At 53.4% G+C, this 10209-nt stretch overlaps 1 protein-coding gene across 1 annotated transcript; it reads left to right on the forward strand.

Annotated features, from left to right (window-relative positions):
- The first annotated feature begins 427 nt into the window (after positions 1-427).
- LOC138095767 (phospholipase A2 inhibitor and Ly6/PLAUR domain-containing protein-like) lies at positions 428-4352 on the forward strand. The gene is made up of 5 exons (XM_068991655.1): positions 428-497; positions 1818-1934; positions 3360-3512; positions 3899-4042; positions 4237-4352. Exons 1-5 carry the CDS (start codon positions 428-430, stop codon positions 4350-4352), a joined length of 600 nt encoding a protein of 199 aa, XP_068847756.1.
- Positions 4353-10209: the final 5857 nt, after the last annotated feature.

The raw sequence follows: 10209 nt of genomic DNA on the forward strand, positions 1-10209 counted from the left end.
GGACTTGCTGGGTGCTCACAGGTAGGGCCTCACCCACACTGGGCACCTCCTGGGGAAGGAGAGAAGAGGGAGTGTACCTGATCCCTATCAGCTGCTCTACCCTACAGGAAACAAAATGACCTGATTCTGATCTTGGGCTTCACATTAGGAAAAAAGGTGGTGAGGGCCGGGGCGGTGGGACCTGATGGAAGAGAGTGGTGGAAGCCCAGACGCCTGGGGCTGCATGGAGGAGGGGGCTGGGCACAAGATGCCCCTGCTCCTTTTGGATTCTGGTTCCCTTCCCCCACTCAGAGCTGGAGAGACCTACCCCAGGGCTTACCTCATCATTTCTTAGCCTAGGGGTAACGTAGGTCCAGACCCGCCCCTTTCCAGCTTTCTATAAGAAGAGCTGGGGACCCGGGACTGCAGGGTCACTCATCCAGCCATCATGAAGCCTTCCATGAAATCCGAGACCTTCCTGCTGGCCACAACGCTGCTCTGCACCCTCCTGGGTCTGGGTAAGTGACTAGGGCTCTGCAGTCCTGGAACCCTTAATACAAGGGGTATGAGAGAACATTCTGCTAGGTCCTCAAGGGAGAAGGGAAAGAGAAGGTGTCCTGGGAGTTGAAATTCATGGAGAAGGCAGAGGGTAAAGGAGAGAAAGCCTGGGTCCCCAAGGGAGGAAAGCTAAAAAACATATGTGGGTTTAAATCTCTGAGAAAAGAGGGGTTTGGATGGGTTCTGCTCCCTGTATCCCAGACAGTGTCTCAAAATAGACACCTGAATTCTAGAAAATCAGATGAGAGTATGATTAGTATTTTTCATTAGTATGAAAAAAATGAGGTGACGTCGAGAGACTTCCTTTCTCCCAGGACTCTCAGCAGTTCAGGTCCCCGGTGTCCTCCTCCCTTAGATGTAGGGGTTCAGGCAGCTCCACTTTCCCCAGGACCCAGGTGCCTTGTGTCTGGGCCCCTCCTCTGAGGGGCCCCTCCTCTGGCCCCTGAGTTGCCTCTTCTCTCAGGACCAAGGAGTCCAGGTGCTTATCCTCTTAGTCCTCAATCTTTCTTCTTGACCTGGGATGCAGATCTCCTCTCAGGGACCCCTGCCTGAGCACCCACTGCCTACCGGACTTAGACAGCCTGGTACCCACAGGGAAGTTGATCCCACTTCCAAAACCAGCTGGACATGAAGGTTCACGAAGGCCCATGAAGGAGTTCCCTAGTGGTTCAGTGCAGAATCTGCCTGCCAAAGCTGGGGACATGGGTGCAATCCCTGGTCCAGGAAGCATCTACAGGCACTGGGTCAACTAAGACCCTTCACCACAACTACTGAGCTCAGGCTCTAGAGCCTGTGCTCTGCAAGCGGAGAAACCAGCACAAATGAGAAACCGCAAACCGCAAGTAGGAAGCAGCATCTACTCGCTACAGCTAGACAAAAACCAACAGGAAGCAGGAACCCAACACAGCCAACAATAGAAAAAAGAAAATTAATAATATAAAAAATGTTTTTAAAGTTCATGGTATCTTCAGCAGGATCCCTCAAGGTTTATCAGGGGGTCTACCATCCAAAGTCCCCAGCCTTGTAATTTGATAAACTTGCTCCCTGATCGGAGTTGCTTTCTGCCCTGCCCCAGAGAGCAGCTTTGCTCCCAGCACCATGGCATCCCTGCCGAGCTTCAGACAGATCTCTGTTCAGCAGCCAGTGTCCTCCCCCTGAATAATTAGGGAGAAGCCAGTCCTTCTTCCTTCAGACCCCTCCACCCCATCCCCGTCTGGATTGGGGAGTCATGGCCCACAGACTACAGCACCATTCACTAGAGCCCCGCTCTCTAACTGCAGGGTATCCACTGAGCTGTGAGGTGTGTGTCGGTGATGGTCCCAGTTGCACTGGGAAACTGCAGCCTTGTGCCCTGGATGAGGACTCCTGCGTCGTTGTCGTGACCGAGACCAACAGAAGTAAGAGGGGAGGGGCTGGAATCACACGCTGGGGAGGCGGGAGGCAGGTGGCGGGGGGGGGGGGGGGTTGCCTGCAGGATGGCAGAATCCGCCATGGGCTGGGTGAACCTTTGAGTGATGATTATGTCAGGAAGGAGGGAAAGGCAACCTTGAGGTGGGTGGTAGAGGGAGAATCCGGTGCAACGACAGGAACCACTGTTGCCAAGGGTTTCTGAAGATGAGACTCCAAAGAGAGGATGGGGAAGCGCAGACACAGACTCTCTCGCCAAAGAAGGGATTAGCAAGCAACAGACACAGGGGAAGAGTGGGATCCAGAGAAGGGGGAAATCTAATAGGTACAAGGTGAAGGGGTGGGTGTAAAGCGGACTTGGGTGACTTGCAAAGAAAGTGATCAGGTTGATTCTCTGGAGCTGGGAGGGGTCTCCCAGAGATGCGGTCTGCAAGAGACTTCCTGACATGAGAAAGCGGGAGATACTGGCGCTGGTTGAGTTGGGTGAGAGCTCAGTTGTGTCTCAGTCTTTGCGACCCCATGGAGTGTAACCCTTCAGGCTCCTCTGTCCTGGGATTTTCCAGGCAAGAATACTGGAGAGGCTTGCCATTGTCTCCTCCAGGGGATCTTCCCCACCCAGGGATGGAAGCTGCGTCTCTTGCATCTCCTACATTGGCACGGGGGTTCTTTACCACTGCACCACCTGGGAAGTCCCAATACTGTCATAGAGAGAAAGACGTCTAAGGACAGATGATCCCCGGGCACACTGCATGAAGTCGCAAAGAATCAGGCACAACTGAGCACCCACACACCCAAGCACGGGGGGTAAAGAGCAGAAACCCTAGGCCTGGAGGAGCCCACCCTGGCTATGGTGGGGAAGGGGAAGGCCAGGGAGACTGGAAGACACCACTTCAGGAAGACCTGAGAGAAGCCAAGGAGGGCAGCAAGAGACCATAGCCAGGAAGTCTGGGGAGTGACCCTGGGAATCTGGAAGCGTCTACCTTAGGTGGAGAAGGAAATGGGTGTTACAGCAGGCGGGGATGGCAGCCCCATCCAGCATTTGGTGAAAGGAATTCCAGGGGTCGGGGGAAGGCTGAAGACTGGAAGAGACCATTCACACAAGCATAGGGGTAGTCACAGGTGGTCTGGAAAAGACCACTGCAGGTGGGAGCCCTGCAGGATGGCAGTGGGGTGGCCCTGGGGCTGAAAGGGCTACCCTGGAGAGTCCAGCACAGCCTGGGGGCTGTGGGAGGATGGGTTGCATACGGAATGAACCATTCAGAGATGCCCCAGGCAGAATAGAGGTCTAAACTGGGGAGGTGGAAGAGACCTGTCTAGATAGCAGTGGGCTGGGGCAACTCTAAGGTGGGGGAGACACCCCAGGGCAAGGGTCCAGACTGGGGCCAATGAGCCCCCTGCCCACGGTCATCCTGCAGAGGCCTCCTTGGCGGTGACCAGCTACAAGGGGTGTGCGAAATCCAGCGAGTGTGATTCCGGATTCTTCGGCATCACCGTGAACCCTGAGAACTACATGGGTTCCAAGAGGCGCTGCTGCCAGAAGGATGGCTGCAACCAGGACCCCCTGCCCGGTAAGCCCCAGCTGAGTCCGATGGCTGGAGTCCCGCCCTGCCCACCCCTCCCCCCAAGAGCCAGCTCTGAGCGCCTGTCTCTGACCTGCGCTGTCACGGGGCAAGCGTCTTCCTGGCGCTGAGCCTTGGTTTCTTCTCCTGTAAACTGCGGTGTCCAGGGACGTCCCTGGTGGTCCACGGACTAAGCCTCCATGCTCCCTCTGCAGGGGTGGGATCCCTGGTCAGGGAACTCGATTCCACAGGCCGCAACTAAGATCCAACACAGCCAAATGGACATTGTTTTCTGAAAATGCAGTGTCCATTACCAACTGCTGTCCCCTGACGGATTGGGAGGTTGGGAAAGGGATCGCGTCTCCGATTACCTTACCCTCCACCCTCCTCTTCAGCGTTGGTGAGAAACCATACAGAGAATGGCCTTCGCTGTCCCTCCTGCATCACTGCCTTTACGGAAACATGCACTGCCAGTGAGGAAGCGCTCTGCGTTGGCGAGGAAACCCGCTGTGTTGCCGTGTCTGGCCTCATGCAACCTGGTAAGGGGCACCTGGAATTCGGGAGGAGGGCCAAGGGTTCCAGACAGTCCCAGAACTGGAGCCTCATGCTTCCAGATTCTAAGGGAGAGAGTGGCTCCAAAGATCTGGGGGAGAAGGTGGCTGGGGCGTATGACCCTGGACTAGGAGGAGGGAGGCTGGCGATCCTGACTGTGGTCTAAAATCCCTTGCAGCAGGTGTCAAATTTGCTGTCCGGGGCTGTGGTATGGAGACCGCCTGCCACACCAAGCCTGGGACCCTGGTGCCCTCAAGCGCTCGTTTGTTCACCATCAAGAAGACCAGCTGTCTTTGAACCCCCAGGCTTATGGCAAGGCTGAGTGAAGAACTGAGGCCCATGTGGTGTTTGGTGTCCATTCCTTCTCAGCTACGGTTCTAGAAATTGCTACGGTTCCCATGTGTCTATAAATTAAACAAGTTAACAATCCTGAGTCTGTGATGTGCTGTATTTCGGGGAGATGGGATGCAAGAAGCAGGCCTCTGAACCCTTGGGAACCGTCTCTTTGGAAGAAAGAAAGGGAAGATGCTACCTTTTCTTAAGGGCTTACTTCCTGCCTGGTCCCCATGCTAAGTGTTTTCCACGTGGTACCTCATTTCATAATCACAACTCAGTGACGCTGAAAGTATTGCCCCCATTTTACAGAGGAACACACTGAGGCACGGATTGTGGTGTCACTTGCCTTCGGTCGAACAGTTGGGAGGGTCAGACTCCAGAGTCCATGATCAGCTCTCCTAGTTAACCTGTTTTTGCCCCAGAGTTCATGTTCGTCAATGTGGATATAATAGCTGTAACTTCAAAGGGCTGTCTTAAGAGTCAAATGAAAGAAAAGGAAAAAAATACTTAGTGCCGTGCCTAGCACCTTTCAGGGGCTTCCCTGCTGTCTCAGACAGGAATCTGCCTTCCAATGTGGGAGTCACGGGTTCGATGCCTGGATGTGCAAGACCCTCTGGAGAAGGGCCTGGCAACCCACTCCATTATTTTTGCCTGGAGCATCCCCCGGACAGAGGAGTCTGACAGGCTGCAGTCCATGGAGTCACAAAGAGTCAGAGCCCACTCAGTGGCTGAGCGCACTGCACTAGTGCCTTTAAGACAGTGTCAGTTCTGGAGACAATGTGTCTGGCCAATACTTACCACCCTAATAGCTACTACTTACTCAGTAGTCATGTGTGGCAGATGCTGCTGTTGCTGCTGCTAAGTTGCTTCAGTCGTGTCTGACTCTGTGCGACACCATAGACGGCAGGCCACCAGGCTCCCCTGTCCCTGGGATTCTCCAGGCAAGAACCCTGGAGTGGGTTGCCATTTCCTTCTCCAGTGAATGAAAGTGAAAAGTGAAAGTGAAGTTGCTCAGTCGTATCCGACTCTTAGCGTCCCCATGGACTGCAGCCTGGCAGTCTCCTCCGTCCATGGGATTTTCCAGGCAAGAGTACTGGAGTGGGTTGCCATTGCCTTCTCCGGTGGCAGATGCTAGACCTCGGCACCTATCAGGATACTCCGGATTATGCTACAGTAACAAGCAAGTCCCTAAACTCAGTCTTTAAAACAACAAAGTTGTATTAGTCTGTTGATGCTGTAGTAATGTTGCATAACAAAACATGCCCAAATTGAGACTTGTAAAAAGAAACATTCTGCTTCCTAAGGGTTTGTAGCCATCTGGGGCGGCTCTGTTTCTGGCTGTGCGCTGGTGGGTTTGCCTCCAGTTTGGGAGGGGTCTCTAGTTCTCCTCCGTGGGGTTCCAGAGCCTTCTGGGATTGTGACTCCCTGGTTAACGTCCTTCTCATGACAGATGACAGGGGCACAGAACCCAAGTGAACCAAAGGTCCCTGCGTAGGTTTGGGGGTGACCAGGAGACCATCCTGCACATGACCCCAGCATCCCTCCTCTCCAGGGACCCTGGAGTCCTCACCCTGGATCCCTCCTCCCTCAGACCCAGAAGTCTAGGCTTCCAGCTCACAGAGTCCCAAGCATCTTCCACCCCCCTGAAACCTCAAACAACAGACACACAACAGAATTTCTACTTTTTTATTCACTCCTCTTAAAAACACCACAGGCAAACTGCCCCTGGGGCTTCATGGTTCCCTACCTCAGTGGACACACATGCATCGTTATCCAGACTGGAAGAAATTCAGCTAAGCTGATGAGGCTTTTGGACCTCCTCTGCTTCTGCCAGTGGCAACACTGCATTTCTTTCCTTGAATTTCTGCCTTCAAGGGCCTGCCAGCCTGCAGATGCCATGTAGATTCAACCTGAGGTCAGCCAGTGATCCCTCCACAAGGGAGTCTTCAGTCTTTTCTGTTTGGACGCTCCCAGAGACAGATGCCTCACTAGCAACTTGCAGATGGAATTCCTATTCCCCAAGAGGGACCAAAGGGTCTCCAGTTTTCTCACACAGACCCCAATTCCCTCCTCCCCATGGAGACCTTTCACCAGCCATGAATTAAGAAGCAAGGACCACAGCCCTTTGGGAAGCCAGGAGTTCTGAGACTCCAAGAACTGTTCTTCTCCCAAAGAAGATTTAAAGCCCTCTTTGGATGCAGGCCTATCCCCAACCCCAGAAACCTACATCGTATACCCTATGTGGCTCAGAAGCCTAAGGATTCCAGCTCCCTGGGGAACCCAGAGCCCCCTCCTTCATGTCAGAATCCCCAGTGTGAAGGAGACCACCTTCATCAGCAATCAGGGTGTCCAATTCCTGCTCTGCAGGGTGACTAGACACCTATTAGATCTACTTTCTACTCTTAGAGACCAAGATAGCCTCATTCCAGGAGTCCAAACGCTCAACTCCCTTGAGGAGTTCCATAGTCTAATGGTCCCCAGAGAAATAAGGAATTCCGTCCCTAAAACTCTTATTTCCCTTCAGGACCCAGGAATCCTGGAGACTATATATCACCCACTCCAGCCCCTGGTCAGAGCCCTCATTCCCTTCAAGCATCCAGGAATCGGACAGCCGACCCTTCAGTCTGCGATCTCTCAGGCCCAGACATCCCATGTTAAGAGTCTGGACCCCGCGCCCTCTCCCTCTCACCGGGTCTTGAGTCCTCAGCCCCAGCCAGGCAGCTAGGGCCCTGGGCACATGCGGAAGCCCCGGCCCTCAGCCCAGCTCTCACTGCATGGGCATCTGTGGCGCCAGCACTGCTTTGGCGACCGTGCGCATCTCGACCAGCGCCTGCAGCAGGGCCACGCCGCGCGCCATGGATGCTGTGGGATGCTGCTGCTGCTAGGTCGCTTCAGTCGTGTCTGACTCTGCGTGACCCCATAGACGGCAGCCCATCAGGCTCTTCCGTCCCTGGGATTCTCCAAGCAAGAACACTGGAGTGGGTTGCCATTTCCTTCTCCAATGCAGGAATCTGAAAAGTGAAAGTGAAGTTGCTCAGTCGTGTCCGACTCTTAGCGACCCCATGGACTGCAGCCTGGCAGTCTCCTCCGTCCATGGGATTTTCCAGGCAAGAGTACTGGAGTGGGTTGCCATTGCCTTCTCTGGTGGGATGCTGGCACAACACTAATCTCCAGCTGCTCCTCGACTGGCTCCGCCAGCAGGAGGAGCCAGAGAGAGAGAGAGAGAGCACCTGGGCTGCTGCAAGGCTGGTGAAGGGAGGCAGGATCGTGCAGGTCACGTGTTCAGCACCCCAGATGTGCTTTGAGGCCGCTTTGGTGGGGGGGGGGGGGTCTGGGAGGGGTCGCGCAGGTGAGTCCAGGTTGCAGTGTCCCAGGACCTGCAGAACTAGCCTCACCGCACGTTCTCAGGCTAAGACCAGAATCAGCTGGGGATCACCCCCTCCTCAGGATCTGAGTTTCGGCCCCAAGGGTTCACCTCCAAGCTTCCAAACACCCTCATTTCTGTAATTCCAACCTCTTCCTTTTCCTCCTCCAGCCCTAAGGGTGGCGGCTGCTCCCAGCACTTGCTTCTGTGTTCTACCCGCGTCTTCTGTCCTCTTTAGTCAATGGTGGTGCTTTAGTCACCAAGTCGCGTCCAGCTCTTTGCGACCCCATGGAATGTAGCCCGCCAGGCTCCTCGGTCCATGGAGTTCTCCACGCAAGAATATTGGACCCCACTCAGTGGCTGCCCTTTCCTCCTCCTGGAGATCTTCCCGCACCAGGAATCCAACTTGTATCCCCTGCATTGAAGGCAGATTCTTCACTGACTGAGCCACCTCCTTACTAGTTCTTTATATTAATTCTCTGATAAACTAACTGCTGTGATTTCCGCCTGCTGGTGGGACCCTGACTGACACAATGGGCGGCACTGATGTTGGTGTCTGCCTTGTCAGGGATTCCAAGTGGCACAGAGCTTGCTTTTCAAAGGGCTCTAGGTGGCGGGAATACTTTGGCCATCAGATGTGACGATCTGACTCACTGGGGAAGTCCCTGATGCTGGGATAGATTGTGGCAGGAAGAGAAGGGGGTGACAGAGGATGAGATGGTTGGATGGAATCACCGACTCAACAGACATGAATTTGAGCAGACTCTGGGATATAGTGAAGAAACGGGAAGCCTGGCGCGCTGCGGTCCATGGGGTCTCAAGGAGGCGGACAGGACTTAGCGACTGAAAGACAATGTGGCAGAAGCAGGACGGGAAGGGAAACAGAGCATGAGCGCCACTCAGGAAGACAGGCCTCTCAGGAGCTGCCCTGGACTCTCGGAGCGCAGAGCGGAGCTCTCCTGCTGCGGGTAAGTGAAGGAGAAATGTGCCTTGTGGGGGAGTCCGTGGGCGGCCTTAGCTCTGCGGGGACAAGAGACAAAACATGAAAACTTCTCTCTGCCTCTCTGCAGACTCCTAGCCAATACTGGCTTCCCTTGGGCTCTGATGGTAAAGAATCTGCCTGCAATGCAGGAGACCTGGATTGGATCCCTAGGTCCGGAAGACCCCCTGGAGAAGGGAATGGCAACCCACTGCAGTATTCTCATCCATGATCTCTACTGTCAACGATTTGGAGCAAAAATCCTAACTAGTTGTCAGTGCGGAAAGATCCAAGTTGAAAACTCTAAGTGGTGCTGTATACGTAGTACCACCTGGCGCCAGGGCAGATCCTCTTTAGAGGAATGTACTTCAAACCAGCCCCTCAAAGAATTTCCACCAATATATTACCCTAAGTGGAACTAACACACACACACACACACACACACACACCATTCAGTTCAGTTCAGTTCAGTTACTCAATCGTGCCTGACTCCTCGCGACCCCATGAATCACAGCACGCCAGGCCTCCCTGTCCATCACCAACTCCCAGAGTTCACTCAGACTCACGTCCATCGAGTCCGTGATGCCATCCAGCCATCTCATCCTCTGTCGTCCCCTTCTCCTCCTGCCCCCAATCCCTCCCAGCATCAGAGTCTTTTCCAATGAGTCAACTCTTCACATGACATGCCCAAAGTACTGGAGTTTCAGCTTTAGCATCATTCGTTCCAAAGAAATCCCAGGGTTGATCTCCTTCAGAATGGACTGGTTGGATCTCCTTGCAGTCCAAGGGACTCTCAAGAGTCTTCTCCAACACCACAGTTCAAAAGCATCAATTCTTCGGCGCTCAGCCTTCTTCACAGTCCAACTCTCACATCCATACATGACCACTGGAAAAACCATAGCCTTGACTAGACGGACCTTAGTCGGCAAAGTAATGTCCCTGCTTTTGAATATGCTATCTAGGTTGGTCATAACTTTTCTTCCAAGGAGTAAGTGTCTTTTAATTTCATGGCTGCAGTCACTATCTGCAGTGATTTTGGAGTCCAAAAAAATAAAATCTGACACTGTTTCCATTGTTTCCCCATCTATTTCCCATGAAGTGATGGGACCAGATGCCATGATCTTCGTTTTCTGAATGTTGAGCTTTAAGCCAACTTTTTCACTCTCCTCTTTAACTGTCATCAAGAGGCTTTTTAGTTTCTCTTCACTTTCTGCCATAAGGGTGGTGTCATCTGCATATCTGAGGTTACTGATAGGCTGCCATGATTAACGGTCAGTAGAAACCACAAGAAGCAGACTCAGACACAGAAAGATTGCAGATATTGATTGTGGAAACCCGGAAAGAGTGACAGACTGTATTTTCTTGGGCTCCAAAATTGCTGGGACAGTGACTGCAGCCATGAAACTAAAAGACGCTTGCTCCTTGGAAGAAAAGCTAGGACAAACCTACACATCGTATTCAAAAGCAGAGACATC

The sequence above is a fragment of the Capricornis sumatraensis genome, chromosome 20 (genome assembly GCF_032405125.1).
Source record: "Capricornis sumatraensis isolate serow.1 chromosome 20, serow.2, whole genome shotgun sequence".
NCBI lineage: Eukaryota > Metazoa > Chordata > Mammalia > Artiodactyla > Bovidae > Capricornis > Capricornis sumatraensis.

Excerpts from the sequence above, each read along its gene's own strand:
- LOC138095767 (XM_068991655.1), top strand. The coding sequence starts at position 428 with ATGAAGCCTTCCATGAAATCCGAGACCTTCCTGCTGGCCACAACGCTG. Across the intron at positions 498-1,817 it reads CTGCACCCTCCTGGGTCTGG|GGTATCCACTGAGCTGTGAG; the intron begins GTAAGTGACTAG and ends CTCTAACTGCAG. Across the intron at positions 3,513-3,898 it reads CAACCAGGACCCCCTGCCCG|CGTTGGTGAGAAACCATACA; the intron begins GTAAGCCCCAGC and ends CCTCCTCTTCAG.